At 45.6% G+C, this 16,429-nt stretch overlaps 1 protein-coding gene across 3 annotated transcripts in view; it reads left to right on the top strand.

Moving 5' to 3' along the window:
* The window catches only part of LOC126604971 (uncharacterized), a 4,846-nt gene extending 1,007 nt beyond the window's left edge, over window positions 1-3,839 (top strand). For all 3 annotated transcript variants that reach the window (XM_050272322.1, XM_050272323.1, XM_050272321.1), the window contains 2 exons: window positions 393-2,833; window positions 2,913-3,839. In XM_050272322.1, coding sequence (XP_050128279.1) covers window positions 740-2,833; window positions 2,913-3,773 — 2,955 coding nt within the window. In that variant the 5' untranslated portion in view covers window positions 393-739 and the 3' untranslated portion in view covers window positions 3,774-3,839. The remainder of the gene's footprint in view (window positions 1-392; window positions 2,834-2,912) is intronic.
* Window positions 3,840-16,429: the final 12,590 nt, after the last annotated feature.

The following is a 16,429-nucleotide window of genomic DNA, read 5'->3' as shown; positions in this document are numbered from 1 at the left end:
TGTGATTGATACCGTGCACACATGTACATGTATGTGGAAATTGATTTGTCCCGTCATTATCACTGTGTACGCATATATGTTTTATATATGGGATTTCGTTGCTGTGCCTTATACACACACACAGAAACTTTGACTTTCATTTCACATACATACATACACACAGACTTTGTTTGCATGGCTTTGTCATGTGTATATATACACACACACGTTCACACACTGACCTTGCTTTTGTTCCATCACCGCACGCGCACATATATGAAGATTGCTGATTTGTCTCATCACACCAGCCGTGCACACGTACACACATACGTATATATGTAATGTGTCCATATATATATATAATATGGGTGTACTTGTTGTTTTGACAAAGGTTCTTTTGCCCGTGGTTGCAGTTAGTGGCGGGGTGAGCAGGACGTGGGTGTTCTTGTACAAGAGACTGCAACGAAGTTTTGCCGTGTAGTGTCTTTTGATTACAGTTTTCCCTCGGTGGTGCGCTGCCGTGTGGGGCTGTACAAGAGACTGCAACTAAGTTTTGCCGTGTAGTGCCTTTTGATCACAGTTTTCCCTCGGTGGTGCGCTGCCGTGTGGAGCTGTGCAAGAGACTGCAGCGGGGCTCCGCCGCGAGTTTGCGTAGCATTTTGGTTTCCTCTGCCACTGCAGCGTGCTTTGAAGGACCGCCCTGTAGCTGCCTTCTTTGCCGCCCTGCTCAAGTTTTGTGGCTGACTTTTTTGTTGCAGTCATGGTGTTTCTCAAGTGTTTTAAAAACAACACTATCACCATTCTTGCAAAGGAAGGCGATTCACAGGATAGTGGAACGACGTTAAAGCTTTATGCGCCACTTACCGGCCCCAAGGCGCTTGCCCTTCCCGCAAAAGACAATTCCATGCATATTAAGTCGTGGTCTTCTGAAGTACCTTGGGATGTGGTAGACTCTGTTCGACTGAATGCAAAGAAAAAGGCATGCACATCGATGAGTCTTATCTTGAACCATTCGCACCATGTTCGTGACAATCATTCGGTTTCGTTTGAGCTTCTTGGCGATCGTATCCGTAGCGGAGCTATGGCTTGGAGTAGCACCTTGTCGACTACTGGAGGAGCCGCCTTTGTTGAGTTTTATTGGGAATGGCTTGAAGATGTCTTGAGCCGTTCTAAAGATATGCTTACCAACACGGGACTTTATCATGCTGTATATGCATCTCTGTTCAGTTATGACCGACATCCTTCCGTCATTCGTGCATTCTTCAAGCATTGGTGTTCAGCGACCAACACACTTCATACGGCTCGAGGGGAGATGTCGATCTCGCTTTGGGATCTCCATAAGATAGGAGGCTTGCCAATCCAGGGACAATTTTACGATGAGGTTGTTCCTAGTGTGGAAGAGTTTTCTTATCGCAACAGCCGAGGATTACCTGCAAGCTGCCGTTATTTGTTTGGGGCATACCATAAGCTTTTCCAAGAGGCCCCAGGTAAGTCAGGCGTGAAGATCTCTTCATGGATCCAATTTTGGTATTGGGATGCCATGAAGTACAAGAGGCCTTCGAAGAAAAGCGGTCGTAACAAGACAACCAGGCCTAAGGGGGACTCGGACCCGTCTGGTGTCATTGGTCCAGCTGTTCGTCGTACTTCTGCTGAGTTGAAGGCATTCGAGGATTGTGGCGTGGCGTCAGAGCACTTAGAAGAATCTTACTTAGCCGCTCTCTTAGCTTGTTGGCTCTGTAAGTTTGTTTTCCCCAAGGATGATGTCAACTTCATTCGTCCCGGAGTCTTCAAAGTTGCTAGCAAGATGGCTGTAGGCGAATCTTTTAGTCTTGCTATTCCAGTTTTAGCCAATATTTACGACGGCTTGAACGTTATTTCGAACTTGGCAAGCACTGAAGATCGTGCTGCGGTGCTCCCTTACCACTATGTGTATGGTTGGTTGGGTGAGTATTTTGGCACTCATTTTTCTTCGTCAACTTTAGACAAGTCAGGTCCTTCTTCTCCGTCTTCAGTCAAGTTGGGGCCTTTAATGACGAAGTATTCTGGTGTGCTTTCTGCGAGGAGTCTTGATGATTCGCAGGCTCAAACACTGTTTAGAAGTTGTGAAGGTTTAAAAATGGACCGCCTGGCGAGAGTTGGCTCAGTACGGCGAGGCATCATGGATGATTCGCATCTTCGCTCTTCAGATTTGTCTTATCTCATAAGTCTTCGCTCAGCGTATGTTTCTTTGCGGCAAGAAAACCGATGCGTCGTTCAGCCGTACAATCCTCACCGTTTTAGCAGGCAATTTGGTTTTGTCCAAAATGTGCCGGGCAGGCTGAAGGAAAAGGCCCAATCAGAATCCTTGCAAGCCGTGTATATGCATTGGGAGTCTTGTACCCGTGCATTTACGAATGCTTATATCACCCTGCCAGCCAAGGACGAGTTCAGGGGTAATCCAGTGACTCGTGTTTACGCGCATTGGTGGTCAAAGGTACATCATGAGGATTTGGGGATGGCAAGTGGTAATAATTCTTCCCATTCACGCCACGATGCGTTGAAAGAAGGCAGTTTTGCGACTCCTATGCAGCTGGTACCTTTTGATTGTGTGAGTGCAACTCCCTTGCAAGACAGACCTGTGGCTTTAGTCCGTCAACGTTTGTGCTCATCTCCTCACCATTTGGATGCTTCTGAAGAGGCGGGTGACGAGGTTGATTCGTATGAAGATGGACTTGTTTTGCGGCAGCGCCAACAAGTTTTAAACAAACGACCACTTGAAGTTGCTCAGGTTGACAGCGATGTCAATTTTCGTCATAAAAAGAAAGAAGTGTTTAGGCCTCCCCAATCCGATGGTCGTGTGTCTCTAGAGAAAGATGTATGCATTTCTTTCTCTCTCATGACTTCTTATTCTTATTTCAGCTTTTGCTTCTAACACCTCTCTTCGTCTTCTTTAGGTTGGGCCTTCTTGTCCTTTTGATTTGGCCGCCGCGGGTGTTCACTCCTATATGGATATGCTACTTGGAGGCAATCTGCTTACAGACGGGGAGATCGGGGATCCGCCCGGTGAAGAGCTCGTTCAAAATTCGCCCAATCTTCCAAGCCTGCCGTGTGTAGGTGAAGGCGTACAAGAGTCCATCATACGTCCAGCACCTTTGCCAGCTAGTTCTGCGATCTCTTTGAGAGGGCCGAACCTTAATGGTACCGAGCAATTTATCCATCGCCTCAAACTTCGTGCTGCCTTGGATGTCAAAAGCCATATTGAGAGTAGGATTTCGAAGTGTTCGCTGGAAGACCTTTCATTGCTCGAAGAAGATTTGTCGAAGCTTGTTTCTACGATTGACAACCTTAATGTTGATTCTTCGTCTTTGAGGAACAAGATTGCCGAACTTATGGCCGCCTCCACTGAGTATTCTTCCTTGCGCGCTATTTCCTTGAAGAAATTGAGCCCAGATGATCGAGCTCAACAGCTTGCAGCGATAGACTTGTCCTTGGCCCGAGTCCGGTCTTCTCAGCAAGTTGCTTCGGGAGATTATCAAGTCACAGAGGCTTCTTTAGCTTCCGTCCAGGTGCGTCTGGATGCGTTGGTACGAGAGCGAGAGCAGTTGGGAACTCAAGCATCACAACTTGAAAAAGTTCTTGCAGAACAGAGAGCTACACTTTCTCAGCACCATGAGGAGATCTCACGTCTAGAACAAGAGAAAGGCCTGGCTATGGATTTGCCCACCTTGTCTCCGACCGAGGTGGAGACTTTGAAGACTTTGGAAGGCTTGCTTCAAGATCGCCTCCGTAGTTTTAGGGACATATCTTTCCAGTAATATTTTCTGTTTTTTTTTTTTTTTTTTTTTTTTTTTTTTTTTTTTTTTTCAAAGAAATGAAGTATTCGCCTTCTTGCATTTGCTCTTTATTCTTCAAAGTATTTGTGTTTTTGTTGATGATGTGACTGTACTTGAAGTTTTTTGAAGTTTCAAGTTGCCTACGTACCCCCGGTTGATGAGGGATCAAGTCACAACGTAGTTCAAATGAGCGATGAATTTATTTATTTTTTTTTTATAGTGATTTTGATGATGATTTTGCCGTACACAGTTTATGCTCTTGCGGGCCAGGAGCTTTGTGCCGTGTGCAGTTTAGGCTCATGCAGGCAAGGAGTCTGGTCGTCGCTTTTTAGGGGTAGTAACGCTTCAAGAATCTGCCATTGATGGGACCGATCTTCAAGCCGTCCTCTGCCATGATTAAGTAGGCGCCGCTTATGTAGACCTCTTGTATTACGTACGGTCCATCCCACTTTGATGTGAACTTGCTTTTTGTCTTGTGAGTTGTGATGATAGGCCTTCGTAATGCAAGGACGAGATCTCCAGTTTGGAAAGACCTTGGGCGGACCTTCTTGTTGAATGCCTTGGATAGCCGTGCTTGGTAGCATTCCAGGTGTTGTTGAGCTTCGAGCCTTCTTTCGTCAAGTGATTCCAACTCTTGAAGGCGCAACTTTGCATTCTCTTCATCAGTCAAACCTTCTTGTATAGCCATCCTAAGTGAGGGGATTTGACTTTCTAGCGGTAAAACAGCTTCCACGCCATATACGAGAGAATAAGGGGTAGCTTGGGTAGGAGTCCTATGCGTCGTCCTATATGCCCAAAGTGCTTCGCTTATTCTTTCATGCCAGTCCCTCTTTGTTCGGCCGATCACCTTCTTTAAGAGGTTGCACAATGTTTTGTTGAATGCTTCCGCTAGACCGTTGGCCGGAGCATGATACATGGAAGACTTATGCTGCTTGAACTTGTATTTCTCACAGAGCTCGTCTACAAGTCGGTTGGAGAACTGTTTTCCATTGTCCGTGATAATGTAACGAGGCACACCATATCTGTGGATGATATGTTCTTTGATGAAACGGACAACAGTTTCCTTTTTTACTTCCCTTAGGGGTATGGCTTCAGCCCACTTGGAAAAGTAATCTGTTGCAGCTAGGATGTAGGCTTCTCCTGCAGATGACTTTGGAGTAATTGGTCCCACGACGTCCAGTCCCCATGCATCGAATGGCCACGAAGCAGTTGTAGGGTGTAATGGTTCAGGTGGTTGATGTATGAAGTTGGCGTGGAATTGGCAAGCTTGGCACCTTTTGGCATGTTCCAGGCAATCCTTCACCATACTTGGCCAGTAGTAACCCATTCTTTTGAGCTGGAAATGTAGCTTTGGTCCAGATTGATGCGCCCCGCACACGCCTGAGTGCGCTTCTTCCATGGCTTGATTGGCTTCTTCCTCACCTAGGCATCTCAGAAGTACTCCTTCGAAAGAGCGCCGGTAGAGTGTTTCTTTGTAGTAGAGGAAGCGAGGTGCTCGTCGACGTATTTCAGAGCGGTGTCTAGGATCATTTGGAAGTTTTCCATACTCTAAGTAGTCAATCAATGGTTGTCTCCATTCTTCAACATCGACTGGAAGTACCGAGATGACATTTGTATCATCTAGTAGCATTTCGGTGGCGAGGGGGATGACCCATCTTTGGCAAACTGGCACGTCTGCCGCTTCGTCTTCTCCTAGTGTCATACTCGAGGCTAGGTTAGCGAGAGCGTCTGCCATTTGATTTTCTTTTCTCGGCACATGTTCTAGTGTTACGGCCTCGAACTTTTGTAGCAGCTGAGTTGCCAGTCGGAAGTACGGGACGAGATCGTCTTTTCTCACCTCATATTCAGTCAAGAGTTGACTAATTATGAGCTTGGAGTCGCCATATACCTCGAGGGTTGTGATTTCCATGTTGATCGCCATTTGGAGCCCGATGATTAGTGCTTGGTACTCAGCGACGTTGTTGGAGCACAATTCGCTTAGTTGGAATGAATAAGGTAGTATTTGCCTTTGTGGCGACATGAATACTACTCCTGCCCCCGCTCCGTCTGCTCGTGCAGATCCGTCGAAGAACATCGTCCATCTCGGGAATATGTCAATGTAGAATACCTCCTCGTCAGGCAAGTCGTCTGAGATTTTCCAATCGGCTGGGATTGGATGATCGGCAAGGAAGTCTGCTAATGCTTGTCCCTTGACGGCTTTAGCTGGGACGTAAATGATCTCGTATTGATTGAGAATCAACGCCCATTTAGCTAGTCGCCCTGTCAAAACTGGCTTGGACATGACGTATTTAACCGGGTCAGCTTTAGCAACCAAGTGGATGGTGTAAGCATGCATGTAATGTCTAAGCTTCTGGATGGCAAACACCAAGGCAAGGCACATTTTTTCTATTGGGGAGTAGTTCAACTCAGCGCCGGTGAGTGTTCGACTCAAGTAGTAAAGCGCTCCTTCTTTCTGGAATTCATTTTCCTGTGCCAAGAGTGCTCCCACTGAACTTTCCTGAGCGGCGATGTACAATATGAGTGGTTTCCCGGGCACAGGCGCCCCCAGGACAGGTGGACTTGATAAATATTTTTTTATGCTTTCAAAAGCGTTGTGGCACGCTTCGTCCCATACGAACGGGACATCCTTTTTCATGAGTCGACTAAACGGTTGACAACGCCCTGCAAGGTTGGAGATGAAGCGTCTGATGAAGGCTAGTCGTCCTTGTAGACTTTTCAGCTCGTGCAGGTTTCTTGGCTCGGGCATGTTTCGAATGGCCTTGATCTTTGATTGGTCCACTTCAATGCCACGGTGCTTGACAACGAAGCCGAGAAACTTTCCTGAGGTGACGCCAAATGCACATTTTAACGGGTTCATCTTGAGGTTGTATTTTCGCAGCCTTTCGAACACTACTCGCAAATCCTTCAAGTGATCTGATCTTTTCTTTGTTTTGACCACCACATCGTCTACATAACATTCTACGTTTTTGTGTAGCATGTCATTGAAGATTTTCTGCATTGCTCGCTGATATGTGGCTCCAGCGTTCTTTAGACCAAAGGGCATCACCTTGTAGCAGTAGATACCTTTTGGAGTGCGGAATGCTGTTAGTTCCTCATCTTCGAGAGCCATACGAATTTGATTGTATCCAGAAGAGCCGTCCATAAATGACAGTGCCTCATGGCCAGTGGTCGCGTCCACCATGATTTCGATGATCGGCAAGGGAAAGTCATCTTTCGGGCAAGCGTCATTGAGGTCCCGAAAGTCTACACAAACACGTATTTGTCCAGATTTCTTAAGGACGATGACGATGTTGGAGATCCACTTAGGGTATTGCACCTCTCGAATGAAGCCTGCTTCGATTAGCTTGTCAATCTCTACCTCAATTTGTGGAATGAGCTCGGATCGATAGCGCCTTTGAGTTTGCTTTATTGGTCTCGTTCCGGGCTTAACTGCAAGATGATGTACAGCGATGACAGGGTCAAGGCCGGGCATTTCCTTGTAAGTCCAAGCAAAGACGTCTTTGTACTCTGATAACAGTTGGTAATACTCGTCTACCTCGTCCGCACTTAGCAACGCACTCACGAAGATAGGTCTCTGCTCCTCTTTTGTGCCTAAGTTGAGTTCCTTGAGATCATCGACTGTGGATTGCCCCCCATCCTCCAGTTGTGGTGGCGCAGCAGTGACACCTTCTTCGGGGATCTCATCTTCTTCGCTTTCTTGGATCGTGATGTGGAAGACATCTTGGAATTCCTCTTCGGTGTCGTCCTCTTGGGCTGGTCGGCATGAAGATTGTCCAGTGTGGATGATGGTGCGCCTTCTTACTTTTAGTGGTCCATTTGTGTCCACCTCCAAGATTGCTTGGCGCTTCATCCTTGAAGGAATTGAGCTTCGAATATCACATTTTTCTGCTATCATGACGAGCTTTTCTTCCTTTGACGTGGTCTTCCTATTTCTAGAAAACTTCTTGTTGTCTTCAAGTCTTTCCAAAGCTGACTGACGAGGAAGAGAGCTAGTCGTGTTGCTTTGCTTCTTAGGTTTTGACAACCTTTCAAAAACAGAGCTTTGGGATGCTAGCATGTTAAGTCTCTTGAAGACGGAGGTTCGGTTTTGACCACCAATGCGGTTAAATGCTGACATTCTGGGTTTTGAACGATTCATCCTATCGAAGACTGACGTCCAAGGGGTGGATTTAGGCTCATCATGATCTTGTTCAATACTCACGCTGATGTGTTGAGTGCTAGCATTTTTCGCTTTGCTTGAAATCTTCACGGGTGCGTTTGGTGTGAAGCCTAGTCCAGCTTTGTTGTTATCAACTCCGTAACCGTGCTTCTTCAACTTCCTTTGAGTCTCGGTGAGGTCACGTTCTTTATTGTTAACGGTGTTTGAAACCTTCTTTCCATGATTCGAAGAAGAAGCAAAGTCGTAGCCAGCTTTCGACATGAGTTTATAGGCGTTTGGATCAAAACCTTCTTCGGTCCTCTGGGTTGGGAGAAAGCTTGGTTCCACCCCCTTTGGTAGAGCTTTTATGAAGCCTTGTGGTAGTCTTGCGACCTTAGTGCCGCCTAGCTGTGTCAGAGGTAAAACTGCATTCGTCTTGAGCAACTTTACATTATCCATATACCTCTGTGCATCGGCTTTGTTTGCTCCAGTTTCGAACGGGGATTGACCATTCTTTCTTCTCGACATCGGGATGTATCGGAAGACGGGTGTGTTTGGTCCATTTGAGGGCGTCTTACTCTCCTTTGTTGTTGCACGTTTAGCCGGCTCATTATCGTTCTTGCTTGAAGACGGCGTAACTTCTTCTTCTTGCTTCTTGGGCATGGCTTGTCGTTCCTGCTTTTTAGGTGTTGCTTTGCCCGTGGATTTGATCTCTTTTGGAAGAGCTTCGGGCACCATGTCTTCATCCATGTAGAACTTGGCGTCTGCGAAATGTGATTCGGCTTCAGTGAATGGTTTGGTGTCGCCATAGATCACCTTCACTCCTTCTCGGTAGAATTTTAAGCATTGGTGAAGGGTGGACGGTACTACTCCATTCGCATGGATCCAAGGCCTTCCTAAGAGTAAGCCGTAGGAAGTTCTTGCATCAATCACGTGGAATATCGTGCTCGACTTGAGTTCGCCAATAGTCATCTCCACTCGGATCATGCCCATCGCTCTTTGTCCTCCTTGATTAAAACCTTGGATTAGTAGACGACTTAGGGACAGTTCATCCGCCTTGATGCCGATTGTAATCATTGTCGACTTTGGCATGATGTTTATGGCTGATCCACCATCCACAAGCATGCGGTTGACTTTGTGCTCCTTTACATACCCAGAGACGAAGAGAGGACGGTTGTGAGGCTTGGATCCTAGCAGCAAGTCTTCGTCGGTGAAATGGATTGCGTCCTCTATGGCACAACATGTGGCACATTCATGTGGCCGAAGCTTCAAGTCTTCGTTCTTGCTTTCTTGCACTTCATGTTCATTGGGACTTTCCAAGGCCGCTGCTAATGCTATTCGCATCTTCTTTGGTAATCGTAGCGCTTCCTCAATGCTAAAGTGTGTTGGCAGACCTTCTTCGAGCGTGAGAGTTTTTTCTCCCTCAGTGGTGGTATCTTTGCTTTTTGAAGGTTCTTCCGTTTCTACTTCGACCATATGGCATGCAGCGATGGTGCACTGTTGGAAGAAGTCATTCGGGAAGTATTCGCGCAAGGAGACAGGAATGCGTGGCTCTTGCTCCACGGGTTCCCCAGCATACGTTGGCTTATCGACTTTTACGTTTCTTTTAGGCTTCCTACTGTTGCGGCGACGGTGTTTTCTCACTTGTTCCACCTTTGGTCTTGTGGCTTGTGGTTTTGGTTTCTTTGTTTTTTTGTAGGTCACCAATGTCCATCCTTCATCATCATCGGTATACGCATCTTGTTCGTTTGCCCCCGGCGATGGTTGTGTAGAAGGCGCCGTGTAGCTTGCACATTGATAGGAATGGTTGGGTGTCGTTTGGAGAGGCACGGGATCGAAGGATCCGAACGCCACTGTAGTAGTATGTGTTGCGGCTGTGTCCTCAAGGTCTAGCTCGATTCTCCCTTGTTGCGCTAGCTTCATAATGAGTTCTTTGAGGACGAAGCATTTGCCCACATGATGGCTTACGATACGATGGTACTTGCAGTACCTAGGATCGTTCGTTCGATTCATTTCTTCAGGGCGCTTGCACTCTGGTAACTCAATTACCTTCTTTTCCAGCAAGTCATCTAACATTGCATCCACGTCTGAGTCAGGAAAAGGGTACGTCTTTTGCTCCAACTCTCTCAAGGTGTTTTTATACTTGTCTTGGGTGCGAGGAGGCTCACTTCTTTTTGTCTCCTTTGCCTTGGTCTTGGAGGAAATCTTGATAGGTGCAGAGGTGGTCTTGATAGGCGCGGATGGGGTTTTGATGGGGGTAGTGTTGACAGTAAAAGTTTCCTTTGCAGGCTTTTTTCCGGTCTTGTCCACACTCGGGGCGAACACCTTATCCTTCTTGAAGTGGGTGATCGGCTCATTCTTTCCGTGATTGGCGATACTCAGCTCCATGTCGTGGGAGCGCGTTGCCAGCTCCTCAAACGTTCTTGGTTTTATGCCTTGGAGAATGTAATGTAACCCCCAGTGCATGCCTTGAACACACATCTCAATGGCAGAGGTTTCAGAGAGCCGATCTTTGCAATCCAGACTTAATGAACGCCATCTATTGATGTAGTCGACGACGGGTTCCTCCTTCCACTGTTTCGTACTGGTCAGCTCCAGCATGCTTACGGTGCGGCGCGTGCTGTAGAAACGGTTGAGGAATTCCTTTTCTAGCTGATCCCAACTGCTGATAGACTCGGGCTCGAGGTCGGTGTACCAGTCAAAGGCGTTGCTTTTCAGCGAGCGCACGAACTGCTTGACGAGGTAGTCTCCCTCTGTTCCAGCATTGCTGCAGGTTTCAATGAAGTGGGCGATATGTTGCTTCGGGTTCCCCTTTCCATCGAACTGCATAAACTTTGGTGGTTGATAGCCCTTTGGCATCTTCAAAGCGTCAATCTTCTTGGAGTAGGGCTTTGAGTATAGTACGGAATCATGTGAGCTTCCTTCATACTGCGCCTTGATGGTGTTGGCGATCATCTCCTGCAGCTGCTGGATAGAGAGAGACCCCATGAGTGTCGCCGCTTGGTCTAGCTTCAGCGTCTCTTCGACGTTCTCCACTGGAGGTTCCTCATCCTCGTCGTTTTCCTTCTTTACCGGATTATCCCCTTGCCTGGCTTTCTCATCGGGCTTTGCATCTAGTTGGTTAACAAGTGCTGCGATTTGCAGGTCTTTTTCCTCCACAGTCCTTGTGAGCTTTGCGATTGCTTCGTTCATCTGAGCCAGCTGCTCCTCAATTGAAGTTGTTCCGGTAACCATGACTTGCATAGCTATGCCGCTGCTCGAGTCGGCATCGGAAAGTAAGGATTCAGAGTACTTCCTCTGGCTTTCCTCTCTTGGCGCCCTGAGCGAGGCCAGGGTGATCACCGGTTCGAACCTCGGGTGCTCTTGTGCCTTCGGCGGAGTTGATGAAGGGGCGGAAGAGGCGGCGGAAAGAGCTTTTGCCTTACTTCGAGTTATGATGCCTGAAGTGATGCCCCCTGTCGTGATGACGCTCTTGTTTCTTGCATTGGCAGCGAGAACAACTTGGGCCTTCCTTGACGCCATTTGTGCTTGTTGCGGATTCAAAGATAGAGATGAGAGGTAGAGACCGTCCCACCGAGCGTGCCAAATTTGTAAACACGGAAATTCCTGAAACGAAAGAGACAAGAACACGTGTCCAAAATAATATTTGTATTAATGATTTAGGGGTTACAATCTCTTCTACAAATTTATCCTCTGATTCTATCTTTGAAACGTGTAGATGTAGTGTTGTTGATCCAAGGGCCGTCGAGGCTTGATCTTGGACGAACAGTTGATGAATGATGAACACCTTCTTCAAGGGCCGTCGGGGCTTGATCTTGAATGGGTGGAAGTTCTTCAAGGGGCGTTGGAGCTTGATCTTGAAGGAGGATTTCACGAAGAACAGATAGGGCTTTCTTGATCCTTCGGGATTTACTTGAGAGCTTCAGAGTTTCGAGGCTTCAAGGCTTTGGTGTGGTGTGATTTCTCTTCCAATTTGGGAGTAGAGAAAGTGTATCTAAAATCCTCCCTTGATTCTTTGATGGAGGAGCCTATTTATAGGCCTTGAGAATGAACCACCACCATCCATTTGTTTTGGTGTATGTTGTAGGTGAATTGGTGGATTGTTGTAGGTGAATTTGGGTTGAGGTTGTAGGTGAATTTGGATGGATTGTTGTAGGTGAATTTGGGTGGAGGTTGTAGGTGAATTTGGATTGGTTGTTGTAGGTGAATTTGGGTGGAGGTTGTAGGTGAATTTGGATGGGTTGTTGTAGGTGAATTTGGGTGGGGGTTGTAGGTGAATTTGGATGAAGGTTGTAGTTTTAACACAATGGTCAACATTTATTTCACTAAAATTTCAATGTTTACAAATGTAATCTTAATGCAAGCGCTAACATTTATGCCACCAAAATTTCAATGTCTACGCACAATCTTCACAGCCGAAAGGTTCAAAGAGTATATGGCGAGCTTAAAAATTCGGCTTGAGCAGTCCACACCATACTATCCACAAGCGAATGGACAAGCTGAAGCAAGTAATAAGGTTTTGATCGTCATTATTAAAAAAATGATAAAAGAAAGACCTGGCATGTGGCATTTAAAATTGAATGAAGCTTTATGGGCATTCCGGACTTCACCCTGGTCGGCAATGGGGACCACCCCATATGCGTTAACCTATAGACATAACGCGATGTTACCAGTCGAGCTAAGTGTAAATTCTTTAAACGTGATCGAGTAGAGTAGTTTGTCCAACGCCAAATACAACCAGGCCATGTTACAAGAGTTAGAATATTTAGAAGAAGATCGGCTTGACGCTTACAATCTTCTAGTGGCACAAAAGAAAATTGTCGAGCGAGCTTATAATCAAAGAGTCAAACAAAAAACGTTCGGCGAAGGAGAGTTAGTTTGGAAAACTGTGCTACCTGTGGGAATTAAAGATCCCAGGTTTAACAAATGGTCGCCGAATTGGGAAGGACCGTTTTTCGTACATAAAGTCCTCGGCAAGGGGGCATACCATCTTAGAGATCGAACCGATATTATTTACAAGTTGCCAATCAATGGAAAGTTCTTAAAAAATACTACCTAGTCACATGGGAGATGCAAGAATAAAAGCTTGTTTCATTTCATTGATAAGTCGGTTTACAGTCAAATAATTTTAGGGTGATGAAGGAAGAAAAGTTCCAAGAAGGGCCTTCAGCTTCAACCACCTCCCCTCGCCCACTATGAACTCGGCTTATCGGTTCTTCTTGTCCATCTTCAGATGCTCGACTCGCTTCGCGTTTGCCGTGTATTCGGTTAAATAAGATTTGCAGCCCGATTCAAAGTCCCTCGCAAGCTCAGAAGCAATGGTCGACTTTCGTTTTGCCAGTTCGGCCATTTAACGGTCGAGGTCGGCCAGGGCCTCTTTTTTCACCTTTAAAACGTCAATCTTAGGACGAAGATTATCTTGAATGGCCATTGTAGCTTTCAAGTCATCGTCAGCTCAAAGAGTGTTCTCGAAAATACTGAAGGATTCCTGAACTCGCTTCAAGGCGGACGACGCCTGAATGATAGCTTCGGCGCTCAATTGACCATCAGTTTTGAAGTCGTTCAGGCATGCACCTAACAAATGAAGACATTTGCGTTCAAGGACTTATGACGCTGAGAGAGACAAAACTTCTTACAACCAAACCAGAGTAGCTGATTCGGCGGGTTCAGTCGTATTTGCCGAAGGACTAGCCACTCCAGAAATGCTTAATAAAAAAACATCAAACTCGACTTCCCATGAAGGCTGCACACGAAAACAGTTTAAGCACAAGCAAATCACGAAAGAATATAGCAAGAAGGTTTTTGTTTTAAACCTGCCGATAGGAGACTTCAGCCGTTTCTTCGGGTTCATTGCTCGAACCTAAAGAACTTAATGGCCAAGCTTAGTGTCTTAGACTGCTTCTCAGTTCACGCGGCCGATGAAGGTTATCTACATTCGATGGCCACTGAGGCGACCAAGAAATATAGATAACACCCTTTGGCACGTAGAATTTTCGATGAAAAGAATGGGTAGACACCAGACATTTAGTATCTTGGGGAGGAATGTTGAGGTCTTGGGCCTGCGGCAGAATGGGCGTTTCTGTCGTCGCTTTTGGCTCTACGGCAGGTTGTTTTCCACGATTGGCCACAGGAAGGCCGACTTGAACAACCGCCTCGGACACGAGGGGAAGTTGATTACGTGGTTGAAGAAGACTCTAAAGTGGAATCTCGTCACTCCCGTTGCTCTCTTCTAGAACGACTGTCGTTTGTTTTGGATTTTTCAGAAGATTTTTCTTGGCCGAGGGGATTGCCCCTTCCAAGACGGGCGCAGCAGCTGACCCCGAAGCCGCAGACGCCTTGACCAGTGTAGCAATAACTGGTTCAACGACTTTAGAAACAGGTCATGCTTGGGTTATTTCTTTGGCCGAAAGTGGTCGTTTCTCTGTCGAGGCTTGGACGACGGGGGCAGAAGGGGAAACACTAGGAGTCATCGCTCCCGTAGTCTGGCTAGAGATAACATGAATCTCCCGTTCTCCTTTCTTCGCCATCTTCTTGACCCTTTTTGCTGGTCGAGGGGGTTCGATAGCCGTCTCGGCCTCTTGACGAGGCCATTTGCTTAGCAGGGCCTGCGCGGTAGTCTTAGTCTTCTTGGAGTTAGTCAATTTTTTCCCAGCCCCAGCTGCAGTGATCACTTCTGCCTTTTTCAGTGACCGACTACCTAAGAAAGCAAAAGCAAATCAATAGAGTTTAAAGTCGAAGAAAGAAGGTAGAGATAAACCATTACCTTGGGATTGGGGGGCGATAGGGGCATATTTATGCAACTGAGTTAGCTTGTTCCCATGCATTTATGTTGTTATTTCTTAGTTAATTATGTATTTTAAGCTATTTTCGTGTGTTTGTAGGTCCATAGGCCTTATGAAGCAATAAGATGCATTTTGGTGCATTTTGGAGCAGTTTTGGGCTTGGAATGAATAGCACATGCATGGAGCAAGGTGGATGGACGAAATTGAAGACTAAAGAGGCTAGGAATGTGTTAAAGAAAAAGAAGAATTAATGTAAAAAGGACAAAGAGCTCAGCCACAAAGGGGTGTCACTCCACCATTCACCTTTCCATCATTGCTATGCACCACCATTGCACCCCCTTTGGATTCCTATACCGTGCATCATCATCCATGTTCCATCCATTGACTCATTTGTTGCATCATTCCACCTCCCTTTCCTTTCTCTACCATGTGCATAATCATTCATGTTCCCTAGCTGCAACACCACTCCATTTTACCCCCATGCTTTGCATCATCACTTCACTTTCACCTTTAAATCATTTCAAACACCACTCATTGCACTCAATTGCTACACCATTCCTTGTTCCCTCCATCATTTCAGATTTCGTGCATCATTACATTGAATCATTGCACTCAATTGCTACACCATTCCTTATTCCCTCAATCATTTCAGATTTCATGCATCATTACATTGAATCATTGCACTCAATTGCTACACCACTCCATGTTCCCCTCCATTGCCATGCACTTCCTCTATAAAAGGAAGTGTGTGTAACATAAATTTAATTCATACTTTGTTAGATCATTCACTCCCATTTCAACACAACCTTCATCCAAACACATCCATTCATCTTCACATTCATTCCTCCATACAAACAAACCTTCAAACACTCACCAACACCTTGTGCCGTAGCAAAGGAAGGGAAGAAAAGTGCTTGGACGTGCTTGCTATCCAACTTGGATCGTTGGAGCGTTTAGGTGTTTTCTTTCTTTTGTTTCTAATGTTTAAATTCATTTCTTTTCGTTTTGTTGTAAATATGAGTGGCTAAACCCTTCTTGGCTAGGGGTGATTTCAAAGCCATGACTATGTTTATTGCAATATAATTTGATAAATTCCAGTTATGAACTCTTGAATCGTGAATGAAATTGGCTTAACTATTTGATTGATAACTTATTTGTATTTGTTGATTAAGGGTCGACACTTAATTGGCATGCATAAATCCGATGCTAGAATATAAGAAAGTTTCACGTAATCGTTACAAACTTATATTCATAAATAGTGGAGGTCGCTTATAAACGATCGCGTTAAGTTCAATTCCTAGCATGAGTGACATGATGTCATAGTTACAAGTGCTTTGTCAATGCTTATGATTTTCATTAAATGTAATGATCTTTGATTGTATCTCTATTATGATGTCATGTAGGGAACTTTTGAAGAATGTTTTGGGTTGTCGAATGATGTCATCCAATCTAATAAAACTAGGAAAATCTGAGAGTTAACTAGTGATGTCACGGTTAATTTGGAGCATTGTCGTTCATAATTCAATGAAGTAGTAACTGGAAATCTAATTATTTGCATACATGTCATGTGTGGAGAAAAAGTCTCTAGCTATCCCATCCATCATCTTATTTCTCAAATTTGTTTTACAATCTGTCTACTTTTTCATACTTGTTTGTTTGTTTCAACTTCGTCCAAAACTGAATCCCCCTTTACTTTAGTGTGTCTAATTAGTTAGAAT

The sequence above is a fragment of the Malus sylvestris genome, chromosome 15 (genome assembly GCF_916048215.2).
Source record: "Malus sylvestris chromosome 15, drMalSylv7.2, whole genome shotgun sequence".
NCBI classification, from domain to species: Eukaryota; Viridiplantae; Streptophyta; class Magnoliopsida; order Rosales; family Rosaceae; genus Malus; species Malus sylvestris.
Note: the sequence above shows the minus strand (reverse complement) of the source record. Positions and strands in the feature narration are given on the sequence as shown.